This window comes from Heptranchias perlo, chromosome 19, assembly GCF_035084215.1.
Source record: "Heptranchias perlo isolate sHepPer1 chromosome 19, sHepPer1.hap1, whole genome shotgun sequence".
Classification (NCBI taxonomy): Eukaryota; Metazoa; Chordata; class Chondrichthyes; order Hexanchiformes; family Hexanchidae; genus Heptranchias; species Heptranchias perlo.
In genome coordinates this window covers 8610183-8628719 of record NC_090343.1, presented here as the reverse complement: position 1 = coordinate 8628719, position 18537 = coordinate 8610183, and the positions used below count along the sequence as shown (strand labels likewise).

At 45.1% G+C, this 18537-nt stretch overlaps 1 protein-coding gene across 1 annotated transcript in view; it reads left to right on the top strand.

The window, feature by feature from the left end:
- Positions 1-18537, top strand: part of samhd1 (SAM domain and HD domain 1) — a 37278-nt gene that overhangs the window by 12182 nt on the left and 6559 nt on the right. Inside the window, exons 6-13 of the mRNA XM_068000766.1 lie at positions 1453-1523; positions 2705-2884; positions 4174-4274; positions 5576-5684; positions 11538-11629; positions 12188-12303; positions 13167-13306; positions 16539-16631. Of these exons, the coding sequence (XP_067856867.1) occupies positions 1453-1523; positions 2705-2884; positions 4174-4274; positions 5576-5684; positions 11538-11629; positions 12188-12303; positions 13167-13306; positions 16539-16631 (902 nt within the window). The remainder of the gene's footprint in view (positions 1-1452; positions 1524-2704; positions 2885-4173; positions 4275-5575; positions 5685-11537; positions 11630-12187; positions 12304-13166; positions 13307-16538; positions 16632-18537) is intronic.

Sequence of the window (18537 nt, the reverse complement as noted above, 5' to 3'; positions counted from 1 at the left end):
CAGTTTGGGAAGTGGAGACTGGCAGCATTACTGCCCACTCTCTATCGCAGGTCGTTGTTATCTTAATACTGGGGGTTGCTTTGAAAGCCAAGAGCAAGGGAGTGGGACTTAATGGAGAGCTCTTTCAAAGAGCCAGCACAGGCACGATGGGCCGGATGGCCTCCTTTTGTGCTGTATGATTCTGTGATTAATGCTTTAAATGGTACTCGTTAAAAGAAGGCATGTTGAGGAGATTGGCAGACACCAGAGCTAGACTGCCAGCGCCTGCTGTTAACTTCACCCACGTCGGCTGGCGACTAATTGTAACGGACTGGTTCCTCAGGCTCTGAGTCAGCGTAGAACCACTTGCAGATCTGCACTTGCACCAGAGAGACAGTTGTGTTTGTGGCAGGCAAAGTTATCCGTGCACTCAATCTTTTTTAGACTCTTCCTCATTATAGTAGCACAGGTATCATCTGCATCAACAACCAATGTGCTGTCCGCAGTTTTATGAAACGAGTGACTGATGCTATTCCATCTCCTTTTGGTTCTGACCTGCATCAGGAGTACAACATGCCCAATTAATTTTTTTATATTATTCGTTCATGAGATGTGGGCTTCGCTGGCAAGGCCAGCATTTATTGCCCATCCCTAATTGCCCTTGAGAAGGTGGTGGTGAGCCGCCTCCTTGAACCGCTGCAGTCCATGTGTTGAAGGTTCTCCACTGTACAGGAGGTCATTGGTGTCCTAAAGGTTCCTACTTCCCCCTCCTCCACCACCGATTACTCCTCCTCACCTGACCCCGTGACTCATCCAGAAATACCCTCTCATGCCCACTACTGCAACTTGCTGCCAGGCATGTTGCATGGCTGTCCTCTGGAGTGCCAAACCTTCTGCCTGTCCACCTTGCCACCCATCAAGCAGGGAATTAGGTACTGTGCTGCCCTAGCACTTGGCCACAGACTCCATTGCCTGCCTCCACATATACTTTAGCAGCCACTAATTTTTCTTCATCGAATCTCTTTTAAAGGTGTTTGTGGTTTATGTCCCTGTATACGTGACCATACCCCTATTAATGTACACGCAAAGCATTTTTGGCAGCCTTATGTTAAGCCAACGAATGGAACGTTGGTCCCACCAATTGTTGGTGTGACAGGACAATTGCCACTAAGGTGCTCAAATGCAGTGGAAAGGGACCTCTCTATTTACTCTGTCCTTCAAACCCTGGCTAGATGACCCCATGGAGCCTGTGAAATGTGTGTAGTTGGGGAATTTGAAATAGGAACAAGGTTCAAACTTGAGTCTTCCACTCAGCAATAACAACATTCCTCCATAGCTCGGACTAAATCAACATAAGGTCTAGCCAAGATGATAACATCAGAATATTAACATCTCAAGTCAGACTAAACAACTTTTTAAAACCACCATCTTGCCGCATACAATAGGTTTAAAAATTTGCCTTTGTTTTCCCAGGTCACGGGCCATTTTCGCACATGTTTGATGGAAGTTTTATCCCTCTTACTCGAAAAGATTTGAAATGGCAGGTAATGCTACTTGTAGAGTCTGAGTAATCCCAAGTGTTACAGGAGACATTGCAGTGAACTGGACGTCTTGATCTTATTAACAGGGAAATATCTTTGAGGAAGATCGGTGGGAATTAGATTACTTATCCAAAACTCTGCTGCCTGTATCCTAACTCGCACCAAGTCCCGCTCACCCATCACCCCTGTGCCTGCTGACCTACATTGGCACCCGGTCCGGCAACGCCTCGATCATCCTTGTGTTCATATCCCTCCATGGCCTCGCCCCTCCTTATGTCTGTAACTTCCCCCAGCCCTACAACCCTCCGAGATCTCTGTGCTCCTTCATTTCTGGACTCTTGCTCATCCCCGATTTCCTTCGTTCCACAATTGGCTTCAGCCGTCAAGGCCCTAAGCTCTGGAATTCCCTCCCTAAACCTCTCTGCCTCTCTACCTCTCCTCCTTTTAAGTCGCTCCTTAAAATCTACCTCTTTGACCATATGTGGCTTGGTGTCACATTTTGTCTGATTACGTCCCTGTGAAATGCCTCGGGACTTTTTACTACGTTAAAGGTGTTTTATAAATGCAAGTTGTTGTGTGACTTGAAAGTGCTTGTTGCTGATGCTGGGTGCAAAAAGTAGAAAAACATTGCAATCCTGAGCACACATTATCTTAATTGGCTTTCAACTCAACGTGAACATTTTAACAAAACCTTCCATCTCTTCCCCACACCATGAAATCCACATATAGCAGGAGAAACTCCACCTCTCAAGATCTCCACAGTACGGCTGCCCCAGTTCTTTAGTGGAGTGGCGCAAGATCCCGGCCCTAAAAGAACCCTTTTTGTTTGACTCTGGTTTTCCTGCACCCCACTCCCTCTCTTTTCCTGCTGGGTTTCCACTCCTTTCCTCCTGGTTAAACTCTCGGAAACATTTCCATTACCCGAGGAATGGTGCTGATGGCCAGTATTCCCATGCTCCTTCAGGTAATTTGACCCCAAGGGGGGGGGCCAGAGAATGAACGTTTCACAGGGATTCAGACAAAGGTCTGTGTAGCTGAGAATCCCAGACTGTGTTACCAGAGAGTGGGGGGGGGTGTTCTGTGTCGCAGTAAATGTGTGCCTTTACTCTTGTTAATGTCATTTGTGATTCATCAGCTTAGAATGATGACCCAATCTTTCTCATCTGTTTTGCAATTGAACAAAGCACGAGGATGCTTCGTTGGCTATGTTTGAGCACTTGATCTCGTCCAATGGGCTAGAAGTGGTTCTCAAGAGCCACGGCCTGGTGTTACCAGAGGATCTTGTATTTATCAAGGAGCAGATCGGAGGCCCAACAACTGAGGCAACGAGTAATGGAGAGGGCTGCAGTGCGACGGGCTCGGTGGTAAGTGACAACATTCAGCCAAGGGATAGGGAGGAGAGATGGTACGTGAGAGGTAACTGGTTATCAAAAGATTTATAACCCATACTGCGGTTGTTTTTTTTTGTCTTGTGCACCCAGTGATGGTGCCGTGGGCTTTATTTAAAAATAGAAGTGGAAAGGCCCGGATGATGAATGCAATTCACGATTGTGGAACTGAGCCATACAGAATCGGGAGGTCGTAGGTTCAATCCCTGCTCTGTGCTGAATTAGCTGAACAATAATGGGATGAAAAGGGTACACGGTGCTGTAGAGGTCACGTTACTGGACCAGTAATCCAGAGAATGTGAGTTCAAATACCATCATGGCAGTTTGGGAATTTGAATTCAGTTTATTAAAAAATGTAGAAATAAAAAGCTTTTATCAGAAACAGTGGCCATGAAGCTTTTTGAAAAACCCAACTGGTTCATTAATGTCCTTTTTAAGGAAGGAAACTTGCCGTCCTTACCTGGTCTGCCCTATGTGACTCCAGTCCCACACCAACATGGTTGACTCTTAACTGGCTTTCTAGACCACTTCAGAGGGCAATCAAAACCACTTTCACCACAGTGACTCAAGAAGGTGGCCCACCACCACCTTCTCAGGGCAACTTGGGATGAGCAATAAATGCCGGCCGTGCCAGTGACACCTGCACCCTGAGAATGAATTTAAAGAAAAAGTTAGGGGGTGCCACAATTGGCTTCCGCATCTCTGGGCTCAGAAGGGGAAAGATTAGCCAGAGTTTCAGCTTCTGTGTGGTGTCCAGTGACTCTTGGTTGAAAGTATGCATGCGTGATGTTGGGTGAAGATGAGAAGAGGCTTCGCCGTGATGCCTTCCACAGCTGAATAGTCTGCTGAAGCTTGTTGTCAAGGCTTGCATGAAGGCTGGTTACTTGGGCGAGGTACCAGACCACTACCAGTGCCCATGGGCCATGCCCCAACATGGATCTCTGTTAGGAGAGGGGGTGTAAAGGAAGGAACTGGTAAAATTGGAGGCCAGCAGTGCTAATGGGTTGGTTTGTATGGGGGAAACGGACCAAGTGTTGGCAATCTGCTCTGTGAAGTGCAGTGGCACATCCTGATCCAGCATGGTACGGTAGAGCTCAGCCTCGTCTCTGGCCTACTGGCCGAGTTATCTCATTTCAGCTGCACTTGTACATTGTGTGGAGATTGAAGGTGGAGGGAAGGAGGAAGAGCCCAAGTGATGGTTCTCAATATTCACTCTGACCTGTGAGCTGCTTTTTATAGCTAACTCTGGTATCTTGTCTTTTCAGTGGCCATACAAAGGTCGGCCTAAAGAGAAGAGCTTTCTGTACGAAATCGTCGCCAATAAAGTAAATGGGATTGACGTTGATAAGTGGGATTATATTGCCAGGTAAGCCTAATTTTGGTCAATAAATCTCTTTGAACAGTTGGTGATGAACATTCTTTAATCCATGTCTCTCCTCAGTGGGAGCTCACATGGTACATTACAAAGTTCATTTGAAGCAAGCGTGGCAGTTTCTGGAAAATAGCACTCTGTCTTTAAGGAGTAGACCCATATCCTAGACTCATAGAATCATACGGCATCAAAGGAGGCCATTCGGCCCATCGTGCCTGTTCCGGCTCTGAGAGTTACCAATTAGAACCACTCCCCCTGCTCTTTTGCCACAGCCCTGCAAATGTTTCCTTTTTTAAAATAGAGATCCAATTCCTTTTTGGAGGTTACTATTGAATCTGCTTCCACACCCTTTCAGGCAGTGAATTCCAGATCATAACTTGCTGAGTTTAAAAAAAGAATTCTTTTCCTCTCTTCCCCCTGGCTTTATTGCTAATTATTTTAAATCTGTGTCCTCTGGTTACCGACCCCCTGTCGGTGGATTATATATTAATATAATTAAATTAAAATGATATATTAATACTTTTGATATAATTTTCTCCCATCTGCTCCTGAAGGTGCTGACTCTCGCTGGGGTGCTGTTCCATTGACACTGATAGCCCTCTGGGTGTCTTGCTCAAGTGGTGTTCTACATGTGTGAATGTTAGCAGGCTATTTGACCACACAGGGCATCACAGCTAAGCTCGACCCTGAACTCATTGGCTGTATATCTGTGCACTTCCTAGCAGCTGGAGAACCAGGAAGGGAGAACCTTTCCCCAACTGTTGCCTTGGCTGAGATCAGCTAATTGAGCCTGGACTGGTGACCCATCCTGTGACCATCTGGTCTCTATGGCTTAGTACCACATTAGGCCTTCATGAGAGCTTTTTGAATCTTGTTTATCAGCACCGATCCCACACTGTTTAGCACAATGCCACCAGGGCTTAAAGGGTTAAATTATGAGTTGCATAAGCTTGGTTTGCAATCCCTTGCGTTTAGAAGGTTGATGGGGTGACCTAATCAAGGTATTCAAAATGATCAAAGGATTTAATGGGGTCGACACAGAAAAATTATTTCCTCTGGTATTGCAGTCTAGAGCAAGGGGGCATAATAAAATTAGAGCTAGGCCATTTAGGAGTGAAACCAGGAAGCACTTTTTTCCCCCCGGGGAGCATGTTTACAGTTTTAAGAGTACAAGCCCGCTGACAGATCTCTTCATTTGGGGATCATGTGACTATTCAGCAGACCGTGTTGCCGCTTTAATTAAGATGATGTGAAGGCTGGGATTGACAGTGTATTGTCTTGTCTTGTTTTTGAAGGGACTGTTACTACCTGGGAATCCGGAACAACTTTGACTTTGAACGTTTCCTCAAGTTTGCTCGAGTGTGTGAAGTTGGCAAAAAGAAGCACATTTGCACTAGAGATAAGGTGACGTATGTTGTGAGATGGAATGAAGAGTCTTGGGATAGTTTGTAGTTTTTTTTAAAAACCCTGCCTGATTTTCACCTCCTCCTTAGCTCAGCTACACTGAAGCCAACTATAGCACCTCTACTGACATCAGCTAACTCAATATTGCAGCTCTCAATTTTTTCCCCCCTCTCTACCTGCTTCTGGGAACCATCAATGAAACTTATGGCGTACGGAATTGTGTGCCAGAATCAGTGGGCTATAATTTCACGCCATGTTGCGTTTTATTTAATATTCATTCTCAGGATGTGGGCGTCACTGGCAAGGCCAGCATTTATTGTCCAACCCGAGTCTCAAACAGATATTCCGCCTTGGATATTGTTGGGGGAGATGGCTTATCAGGGGAACGCAGCAAGAGCCAAGACCGTGGCACCACGAGTGACACGGCTGCACAGGAGGCGAGGAAAAAGAATGGGAGAGCAATAGCGATAGGGGATTCCATCGTAAGGGGAACAGATGGGCGTTTCTGCGGCCGCAGACGTGACTCCAGGATGGTATGTTTCCTCCCTGTTGCTAGGGACAAGGACGTCACGGAGCGTCTTCAGGACATTCTGAAGGGGGATGGTGAACAGCCAGAGGTCGTGGTCCGTATTGGTACCAACGACATCGGTTTTAAAAAAAAAAAGGATGAGGTCCTGCAAGCAGAATATAGGGAGTTAGGAAATAAATTGAAAAGCAGGACCTCTAAGGTAGTAATCTCAGGATTACTCCCAGTGCCACGTGCTAGCGAGAGCAGAAATAGGAGAATAGACCAGTTGAATGCGTGGCTTGAGAGATGGTGTAGGAGGGAGGGGTTTAAATTCCTGAGGCATTGGGACCGATTCTGGGAAAGGCGGGACCTGTACAAGCAGAACCGGGACCAATATCCTCGCGGGGGCATTTGCTAGTTCTGTTGGGGAGGGTTTAAACTAGTATGGCAGGGGGATGGGAACCAAAGGGCAGGTACAGAAAGGACAAATTCAGACCAGGAAATGGGAAGTAGAAAAGTAGTTAGTGATGTAGTTAGTGACTCAGAGAGGCAAAAGAAGCAAAGGTTAAATAGTGTTCAGCACAGGAATTTGACAGGGTTAAAGGGTATATACTTCAATGCAAAGAGTATTACAAACAAAGCAGATGAGCTAAAGGCACAGATAGACACACGGCACCATGATATCATTGCTATAACGTAAACTTGGCTTAAAGAGGGGGACAATTGGCAGCTCAATATCCCTGGATATAGAGTTTTCAAGCAGGGCTCAGTGTTGGGTCCCTTGCTGTTTGTGGTGTATATTAATGATTTGGACTTGAATGTAGGGGGCATGATTGGCAATTTGCAGACGACACAAAAATTGGCCGTGTAGTTGATAGTGAAGAGGATAGCTGTAGTCTCCAAGAAAATATAAATGGGTTGGTGGAGTGGACGGAAAAGTAGCAAATGGAGTTCAACCCGGAGAAGTGTGAGGTAATGCACTTAGGGAGGGCAAACAGTAAAAGGGAATACGCAGTAAATGGGAATATATTGAGGGGTAGAGGAAGTGAGAGACCTTGGAGTGCATGTGCACAGTCCCTGAAGGTGGAAGTACAGGTAGATAAGGCTGAAGAAGGCATACGGAATGCTCTCCGTTATAGAATACAAAAGCAGGGATGTAATGATGGAACTATATAAAACGCTGGTAATGCCACAGCTGGAGTATTGTGCGCAGTTCTGGTCACCACATTACAGGAAGGACGTAATTGCTCTGGAGAGAGTGCAGAGAAGATTTACAAGAATGTTGCCAGAGCTTGAAAATTGCAGTTACGAGGAGAGATTGGATAAGCTGGGGTTGTTTTCCTTGGAGCAGAGGAGGCTGAGGGGAGACTTGATTGAGGTGTACAAAATTATGAGGGGCACAGATAGAGTAGACAGGAAGTACCTGTTTCCCCTAGTGGAGAGTTCAAGAACTAGAGGACATGGATTTAAGCTGATTGGTGGAAGGATTAGAGGGGCCATGAGGAAAAACTTTTTTACCCAGAGGGTGATGGGTGTATGGAATTCGCTGCCCAAATTGGTGGTAGAGGCAGGGACCCTCAACTCTTTTAAAAAAGTACCTGGACCTGCACCTAAAGTGCTGTAAGCTGCAGGGCTACGGACCGGGTGCTGGAAGGTGGGATTAGAATGGGCACCTGGTTGTTTTTCGAGCCAACGCGGACATGATGGGCCGAATGGCCCCCTTCTGTGCTGTATCTTTTCTATGGTTCTATAGTTGCCGCTTGAGAAGATGGTGGTGGGCCTTCTTCTTGAACCGCTGCAGTCCGTGTGGTGAAGGTTCTCCCACAGTGCTGTTGGGTAGGGAGTCCCAGGATTTTGACCCAGTGATGATGAAGGAATGGCGACTTATGTCCAAGTCAGGATGTTGTTTGACTTGGAGGGGAACTTGGGGGTGATGGTGTTCCCATGCGCCTGCTGCCCTTGTCCTTCCAGGTGGTGGAGGTCGGGGGTTATCACATCAGGATGCTGTGATCGAATTGAGGGCACGGATGTATATGTATATAGAGAGAGATAAAATAATGGATACCTGTGAGTGGTTGCAAGGTTGTGATGAGCTGATGTCACAGACTGAAAAAATGAACCACATGAACCCTGATATGAGATTTTAGCTTTGGTCTGTCCAGGGTGTTTTATATTTTAGTGATTTTATATATGGTAGGTACATCAGGAGAATGGTTTTAAAACCTTCTGGGGGTTGTCAATAGCTCGTGGCTGAGACTGATGATCACTGCCTGCTGTATATTGATGGCAGCTGTGATAGTTCAGAGATCTGTCTCATTTCAGATCCCGAAAAACTCTATATACTTTTAATATAGTGCCCTGCTCCTCCTCCTCCTCCTCCTCCCTCTTCTAGCAGCTTATCCTGATCCGCAAGGCCTCTCTTCATTCTCCCAGTCATGCTCAATTCCCAGAGGAAGTCCTAGCAGGCAACGCATCTCTGGAAGCAAGTTTTTTCAGCACTGTATTTTAAATGCCACTAAAAGTATTGCAAGAGCAACCAGACCATCCTCTATAGAATATTGAAACTTTAGCCAAGTATCGGAAACTTCCAAAAACATGTACAATTGCACCAAAAGCCAGAAGAAATAATCCAGCAACTAATCTGTAAGTACTCCCTTTAAATAGCGCTGGGGGGGGGGGGGGGGGGGTCCTGCATGCCGTTTAAGTCCTGTTCAGCTGTGCGAGGTTAAGACAGGGCGCTGGCTGGAGCGTGGTGTTCACCGGCTGCTTCGAATCAGCGTTGCACTCTGATTCGTGTCATCACCTCCCTACTCTACATGCTGCTGGCGGTCATTAGGTGCATGTGCGCCCTGCAGGTGCAAGATGGCGCCCTGCGCACTTCCCGTCGGACGTGTGCTCGCGCATCTCGTTCGCCATTTTTGGGACTTGGGTGTCCGCGTAGCGCCCGCAAACCAAGATTTTTGACCAGATTAAAATGTTTTCTTTACTTTCTGAGCGTTCTTTGTCAATTGAAATAATCGGAGGGAAACGTTACCACAGAGGGGGATGAATCGCCTCTAATGAGGAATTGTTTTATAACTAGTATCACGAGACGTCTGCTATTAATGGTCAGCCCACCAGGGAGGCAAGGCAATCACTTCTTGTATCAGTTGCATTGTTTCACAGACGTACTCATTACATTGGGGCAGTTCCTGAGTCTTTGAACTCCAGTTTTGATTGACAGCTTTATTTAATTGTGAAAGATACTGATGGGTATTCCTGTCTCTCATTTCAGAGTGAGTGGGTGTAACCGTTGTACTTGTCTGGTCTCTTGTTAGTGAATCTCTGTTTCATGAGGTAGTTGATGAGCTAGGATCAATCGGTGAAATATCCGATCTCGCATGTCCGAGCTAAGAGTGTTGCCTTTGAAATCTACACGAATTTTGAGATGTATTGTTTTGTACAGGGACTAAGTTATAGAATCATAGAATGATACAGCACAGAAGGAGGCCATTCAGCCCATTGCGCCTGTGCCGGCTCTTTGGTAGAGCTATTTAATTAGTAGCACTCCCCTGCCCTTTCCCCGTAACCGTGCAAATTTTTCCTTTTTAAGTATATCTTCAATTCCCTTTTGAAAGTTATTATTGAATCTGCTTCCACCGCCCTTTCAGGCAGCGCATTTCAGATCATAACAACTCGCTGCATAACATTTTTTTTCCTCATGTCGCCTCTGGTTCTTTTGCCAATTACCTTTAAATCTGTGTCCTCTGCCACCGGAAACAATTTCTCCTTATTTACTCTCTCAAAATCTTTAATGTAAAGTCTTGTAATCTGTTTGAAGGATGATGTTACTTGGACTGAATTTCAACAATTTGCTGCTGTAACTTGCTTCTGTAAATGACTACCGGTGGATAAACCTGTCTGGTAGTTTAGTTCATTATGACAGTGCTTGGTGTGATTGATGCTGATCATCTTTTGAAGTGACATGAGTGCATACGTAATCTTATTTATAATCCAGAGACAATAAATAGCACCAAACCCCGTTTACCCATCATCCCTGTGCTCGCTGACCTATATTGGCTACCACGGAGACCAGAAAGCAGACTCGAGCTCCAATCATTTGACAGCTACACAAATTATCTCATTCCCTGGGTACAAAGCTACAGCTCGATTTTTAAAATTCTCATTCTTGTTTTCAAATCCCTCCCTATCTCTATAACCTTCTCCAGTCCTACAACCCTCCGAGATCTCTGCGCTCCTCCGATTCTGGCCTCTTGCTCCTGCCCGATGTTCAGCGCTCGACCACTGGCGGCCGTGCCTTCAGCTGCCTAGGCCCTAAGCTCTGGAATTCCCTCCCTGAACCCCTCCATCTCTATCCCTCTCTCCTTTAAAACGCTCCTTAAAACCTACCTCCTTGACCAAGCTTTTGGTCACCTGGACTTCTGTGGCTTGGTGTCAAATTTTGTTTGATAACGCTCCTGTGAAGTGCCTTGGGATGTTTTATTACATTAATGGGGCCATATAAATGCAAATTGCTTTTGTTGTCTGTTATTTACTATACTTATGCAGTAGGTCTAGCCTCAGTTCACAGGGGCTCAGTTTACCCATGAGTTGGGTGTGAGAATAAGTATCTGCTGAGTCCAATTCATATCAAGAATGCTGATGGTCATTGCTTTCTGATGCACCAATGAAGGATTAATAGCTTTTGCAATCACGGCCCATGTAAACGACAGTGCAAAAAGCCACAAGGCTGATTCCCTGGCTCAGAAGTCCATTTCATGGGGAAAAACGGGAGAAACTTGGGCTTTTCCAGCCTTGAAAGGAGGAGGCCGGGACGTGACCTTTATAGGTAGTCAGTGGTACGGAAAAGGTAAATGCAGAAAATTATTTAAATTAAATTGCAAGAGTAGGACAAGAGGCCTCAAATTTAAACTAGTAAAAGGCAAATTTAGGACTGATATCAGGAGGTTCTTATTGATCAACACGTGGAATGGACTCCTGGATAGAGTAGTGCAGGCGAAAACCCTGGAAACATTTCAATAGCAATTAGATTTTGTGATTTGGCGGTGGGCAGGGCGAATTTTAACATAATTCTGGATGGGCTGAATGGCCTCCAGCTCTGTAATTATCTAGTGATCAGCAAATAATCCACGATCAGGTATTCTTAAATGCCCAACTGACGTTTTTTAACTGAACTACTCGTTGCTAAGTTCTGCTCCAGGGTGTCTGTCCGAGGGCTGATGGCCGGCGCGGACACGATGGGCCGAAGGGCCTCTATCCGTGCTGTATGACTCTATGACTCTATGACATTGTTGCTGATGCACAGTGTGATGTACAAGGGTCCAATTTTCTGTCCTTCCTTGCAGGAGGCCGGTGACATGTATAACATGTTTCACACACGCAACACTTTGCATCGCAGAGCCTATCAGCATAGAGTGGTCAACATCATCGAGAGCATGTGAGTATAGCTGCAGTGAAGCCTCGCCTCTCTGGAACCTGCTTCTGTTATGCATTTTCTCTCTCTCTCTTTCTCCCACCACACCTCAAATGTTCTTCTTTTCTCCTGAAAGCACTGACTCGTGCTGAAGTACAAGTCCTCTGGCACCTTAAACCCAAGACGGTGAGTGTGGGCAGCCGATTTAAGTCTCCCCCACCATAGTCATCAAAGTCGAGCCCATCTGGACCTCACCTGATGACGATGTCTTTACGGTGTAGCAACAGTCACTTGGCTGTCGGTCAAGGGTGGGAACCCTGGCTAATTATATTGTTTTAAATCTCCCCTTCCCTATCCCAAGGACGCGGAGGCTAATTGTAGATCATTGTTGCTGTGCCCGATGAGCTGTGCAAACTCAGTACTGACCAGCAACCAACCCTGGGCCTCAGTCTGACCCCAAGTGACAGCGAATTCACCCACTGAGCCATTGGAACCCTGTGCAAACAATTTAAAAGTCCGTTTTGTCTTGAGGAAGTGTGGAAAACATTGCTAAGACATACCTGAAAATGTTTAATCCATCAGGATCAGCGAGGCACTGGTGATGGCAGATAAGCACATTGAGATAAGCGGTGCAGATGGGAAGCTTTGTACAATCTCCACAGCAATTGATGACATGGTGGCTTACACCAAACTCACAGGTGAGCATTGTTGTGTGATTGTCTGATCTAAAGCTGTTCTTAGAATCCTAGAATCTTTCAGCACAGAAGGAGGCCATTTGGCCCATCAAGCCTGTGCCGGCTCTTTGAAAGAACTGTTAAATTATTTCCACTCCCCTGCTCTTTCCCCATAGCCCTGCACGTTTTTCTTTTGCAAGTATATTTCTAATTCCCCTTTGAAAGTCACTATATAATCTGCTTCCATGGCCCGTCCAGGCAGTGCATTCCAGATCATAGCAACTCGCTGCGTAATAAAAATTCTCCTCATCTCCCCCTGGTTCTTTTGCCAATTATCTTAAATCTGTGTCCTCTGGTTATTGACCCTCCTGCCAGTGGAAACGGTTTCTCCTTATTTACTCTACCGAAACCCCTCATAATTTTGAACACCTCCATTAAATCTCCCCTTAACTGTCTCTGCTCTAAGGAGAACAATCCCAGCTTCTCCAGTCTCTCCACGTAACTGAAACCCCTCATCCCTGGCACCATTCTGGTAAATCTCCACTGCACCCACTCCAAGGCCTTGACATCCTTCCTAAAGTGTGGTGCCCAGAATTGGACACAATACTCCAGCTGAGGCTTAACCAATGTTTTATAAAGGTTTAGCATAATTTCCTTGCTTTTTTTTTTCCTACATTTATTTCTGGGGAAATCAGTCTTTCTGGGAAATCTGGCTGCAGTAAAACCTAAGAGGGTAACCCTAAACTGATGGAAAGGGGCAGAAAACATTCAAGATATCTTCATTGGCACCCAAAGGCAGCGTTATTATAAATGTTACTGATTTTTTGGTGGGAAGAAGAAGAGACGATATTTTTAGTTGACTGGAGCTTGGATTGTTGTTTTTCCAGACAATATCTTTCAACAGATCCTGTATTCATCTAATCCTGAATTGCAAGAGGCACAGAAAATCCTGAACAATATCATTTGTCGCAAGCTGTACAAATGGATTGGGCAGACTCAGCCCGAACCAGAAACAAAAATTGAACAGGTGAGTGTTACATAGAATTGTATCGAATCTAAAGCATGGAAACAGGCCATTCGGCCCAACTGGTCCACGCTGGCGTTTATACTCCACATGAGTCACCTCCCACTCTAATTACATCTCTCACCCTGCCCTCTATTCCCTTTTCCTTCAAGTATGCTTGAAGCCTTCCCTTAAATGCATTCGTGCTTCAATCTTTCCTAGAGGCAGCAAGTTCCACATTCTCATCACTCCCTGTGTAAAGAAAGTCCTCCTAAATTCTTTAGTTAATCTGCTGGTGTCTATTTATACTTACGCCCTCTTGTTCTGGACTGATTCACAATTGGAAATTGGAACCCATTCATAATTTTAAAGACCTCTGTCAGGTTTCCTCTTAGTCTTTTCCAGAGAAAAGAGCCCTAGGTTTCAATTCTCCAATGTGCATGAGTTTCTTCCACTTTTTTTTGTAGTGAAGTTATATTGGAAAAGTATTTACTATTGTACCCTCCCAGCTCCATTCCCAGTACTATTGTGTAAAGAGTTGGGCAGTTGTGTTGCTTTCAGATATCTAGTCACCTCTGAGATACGCCTTGTTGACATCACCCATAAGCATGGGGTCAGTTTCCATTTGCCTCCTGATGATACTCAACTTTATCTCTCCACCCTGGAATCCACGACTGCCACTGTGTTGTCCGAATGCTTTTCAGACATCAAGTTGTGAATAAGCCAGAACTTTCTCTCACATTCAACATCACTAAGACTGAAGCCACACTGCTTGGCTGCTGCCAAAAACTCTGCACCATGACCACCTACTTCCATTGTTGGAACATTAGCTGCCTCATTCCCAGTGCTGCTAAAATCGTCATCCTTGCCTTTGAGACCTTCCAGCTTGATTTCTCCAACAAAGTCCTTGCTGGCCTTTTGAGTCGTACCTTGCATTAATTCCAACTTGTCTGGAATTTTGTGCGCCAATCCCATTTTATGCTAAGTCTACAACCACATCCTCCTCATTTCATCCCCCCCACCACCCCCACCAGTAAAGTCTTGTTCCCTTTTTCAAATATCACTCTAGGGAAGGGCACTCCAGGTTTCATAGTAACCCTGTATGGCTGAGCAGTTAGCATTTTTCCCACTTCATTCACATGTTGGGACCAGAGTTGCTCTGGGACCCTTTCTAGCAGATTCGCTGCTTCTGTAGTACACACGTGCTCACTCCGGTTTTCCAGCAGGTCTCTAACACTTTTCGTTCAAAGGTTGCATGATTGTTTATAAAGGGATATAAGAAAATGGCAAAGCCAGCTCCTTCACCCAGCCGTATTCCGGTCCCTCCCCTGATACCTGCGATTTCGGTCCATGTTAAATGGTTTAAGTGCTTGACCATGGGTCCAAGGTCCTTTTTGACTGGCCTTCTGCAACTGCCAGAGTGCAGTGGGGCGCACTATCGGCGACCTTAAATAAGGGTTTTACCTCGCTGGGTAGTATGATGGACACAGCTATACCAGCCGGACCTATCAGGATCGTATCGCATGTGAGATTAAATTTGCGTCCTTCAAATGTTTGATAAAGTGCAGGCAATTGGGACTAGCTTAGTGGTATAAACTGGGCGACATGGACATGTTGGGCCGAAGGGCCTGTTTCCATGTTGTAAACTTCTATGATTCTATCTCCATGATCGTGCTCCTTCCTACCTCTGCAACCTTTTCGAAACCTGCACTCCAGTATGCACCCTTTTATCTTTTTGTTTCTAATCTTTTGTGTGTTGCATCTCCCTCCCGCTCCAAACCATACCATCAGTGCCAGAGCCTTCCTCCACGTGCCTCTGCACTCAAGAATTCTTTTAGTAAGCCCCTCTGCCTTGCAATCGTTCTTCCCCCTTTCAAAGCTTCCTCAGAACCTAACTCTTTGGCCAAGCCTTCAACCACCGCCCCCCCCTCCTTAAAGGGCCTCGAGTTGCTCTGTTAGGCGAAAAGCAATATGAAAATGAATGCTATCATCGTCTCATCATGTCAGTTTTAACACCCAAAAATATATACTTTAAAGCTGGTGAAACCATGCTGCACTGCACTGTTCAAGATCAACTTGAAGTGCACTAACTGAAGCAGAGTACCCTGCATGTTTACTGAGGGCTGCAGGATAAGGAATGCATGGGGAGTAAAGAGGCTGAGCATTGAAATTTTACATCTAACCATGTAGCCCAGTCATTGTCATTTAAAAATAGTGTACAAATGCTTTTAACTTTTTTTTTAATCAAATGGGTGGGGATAAGGCCATTGTTGGCTTCCCTTCTGGTGTATTTCTTGAAAGTTCCTTTTTGAAGCAATTTTTTTTTTCTCTCTGCCCATTTTCTCCTCTTGTGACGGCATTGGCTTCTTGCTGGTACCTCGTTCTGTGGGCAACAGTTGTTCTTTGGTACCTCATCACCCATGGGGTTACTACTGATGTCCAACCTCTTGACAGTGAATGCTAGCGCACTCGCTTTTTAGTTGTGGGCTGCATCACAGAGTAGCCCGATTTTTGTGCGCACATTTGCAATTCTAATCATTGGGTAGCTGTCAAGAGTGGGACTCTGAGCCCACTTTCCTTCCCCCTAACCCATGGCAGTAGTACCAACTGTAACGCCTCTACTGTCTCCCCAATTGAGCAAAGGGATCAAACCTGGGACCTTCTTGGTCCATACGTCCAGCCACGCCTCAGATTTAAAATTCTCACCCTTGTTTTCAGATCCCTCCATGGTCTCTCCCTCCCTATCTCTGAAACCTCCTCCAGCCTACAACCCTCTGACAACTCTGCGTTCCTCCAATTCTGGCCTCTTGTGCATCCCCGCTTTCCTTCGCCCCTCTAGTGGCGGCCGTGCCTTCAGTTGCTTAGGCCCTAAGCTCTGGAATTCCCTCCGCCTCTCTACCTCTCTCTCGTCCTTTAAGGCCCTCCTTAAATCCTAGCTCTTTAACCAAGCTTTAGTCACCTGTCCTAATCTCTCCTCATGTGGCTTGATTTTTGTATGATAACTCTCCTGTGAAGCGCCTTGGAGCGTTTTACTACATCAAAAACGCTATATAAATGCAAGTTGTTTTTTTATGGCTCAGGTACTCTGTGGATGAATTTGCTGATCCATTGGTGATGCCCTGGAAAAACTTTTTCAACTTTTACATTGTGCTGACAGCAAAAGAAAACATTGCTGTGCATGATCTTTGTGAAATGTGTTTATTTTTGTATAAATCCAATTTTAGGACAAACCTATCGCAATATGCTTTTCTTTTAGGAAGAGTTCAATGAGCTGGCTGATCAGGTGGCCGCAGCTATCCCCTCAACGTCCTTGAATGTCCAACTCGCTCCAGAAGATTTCATAGTAAATGTAAGTAATATATGATTAAGGACGCGCAAGAGGGATCTCCTCCTAATTGGCTAGTGTATAAGGGTACTGTTTCTATGTAGTCGGTACAGCCCAGAAGGTCTGTGATTCAATTCCTGGTCTCCACTGAATTAACCTGGGCAGCAACGGAATCCCTGTACCTCTGAGCAGGGAGGGTGAAAATCAACTAAAGTACTCACTTCTGGCTCACTGACCTCTGTGGGGTAATTCATGTATGTGGGCATTGGCTGAGGAGATGTTTAGCTTGGCTGTGAGTCCCTGCATAGTTGAATAACCTGCCAGCACTCGCCCTCTTGGCTCACGTAGAAAAGAATTGGCGCTTGGGCGATTTCGCTCGCTTTATCCTGCTGTGTTCGACTTCAAGTCTTTAAAATGCTCTTGTACGTAGAACCTTAATCACACTGTTTCTGTTTCAATTCAAAACAAGACCAGCAAACGCACAACAGCTGCAGTGCAGGGGTGGGGCAGATGTAAACATAAGAAAAGTACAGACTTTATTATCTGAACATAGGAATTGCCGGACGAGAAAAGACCAAGGTCCATCTAGATCACCTTCTACCATCCTGGTGATTGCATGATACAACAATAATGGACCATTGTCCAACAGCAGTTTTCCCTCTTCTGAAGGTGTTGACTGTTTGCTGTGGTATGGTACCGCATTGAGCACTGATTGCCTGATGTTCGTATAGCCATACTTCTATTAGATGTCACTGGATAGCCATCAAAAGTAGAATTTTTTTTTTTTCCTTACCCTTCCCACCCGCCTCCCCATTACAGTCAATTGTAGCATTTCTGCCTTTGCCCCAGCTGAGTTCAGATTAATCAGGGCAGGTTGGAGATTGTACCTAAAGAATTGCCTTTAGATGCAATTGGGTCAGATGTGATCGTGTGACCGATTGTGTCATCGTGCATTTCTCTGTGATCCCATTGCAAAACATATTGTACCAGATGGTATTGATCTATGAATATTCACAAATGAATTAACTTGGAATTGGTTACTAATCGTAGCAATTAATCTCCATCAATTAGTCTACAACAGACCCAGACATGAGGTGAGGAAAATCCCCAGTGGTGGAGAGCTTTGTGAACCATAGGTCTAAAGTCACCTGTTCCTCATAAGCACGCTACACTTACCACATGTCATATCTCAATTACATATATAACGTATCCCAAAATGTTATTTTCTGAAAGAAATCTTATCTAAGTTAAATTTGAATGAATCAATGCTAACTGCTTCCACCATCTCCTTACGGAGTTTGTTCCAGAGATTGACCCCTCGCTCACTGAAATATTGTTTCCACCGATTTAATTTTGAACTTACCCCCCCTTTCAAGTGCAGGCCCTGTCCTCTGGTTTTACTGTTCTGGACAAAGTGAAATAGCTCTACATAAAGGAACATGTGACATCTCTTTGGGGCCCAACAAAGAAATACATCCTCTCTGGAGAGTTGAACAGGTTTTTACTTGATTAGTTAAAACTTTCTTTGCCTTTCCTTTTCTCACTAAGGCCTGGTCTTGAGCATGAGTTAAACACGAGCAAGGCAGCCTCCCTCTCTGCAAACTTATGCTCCAGTATTTTTAAATGTTTCATGATTTGGTCCAGTATAAATTTTGAACTTCTTATGATGAATTATTTATGTGTTGTTTGATTCGCTCGCTCTCTCTCTTTCTTTCTCTCTTTCTTTTTCTCTCTCTCTTTTTCTCTTTCTTTTTCTCTCTCTCTTTCTCTTTTTTTCTTTCTTTCTTTCTTTCTCTTTTTCTCTTCTTTTTCTCTTTTTTCTTTTTCTCTCTTCTTTTTCTTTCTCTCTCTCTCTCTTTCTCTCTCTTTCTTTCTCTCTCTCTTTCTCTCTCTCTCTCTCTTTCTCTCTCTCTTTCTGTCTCTCTCTCTA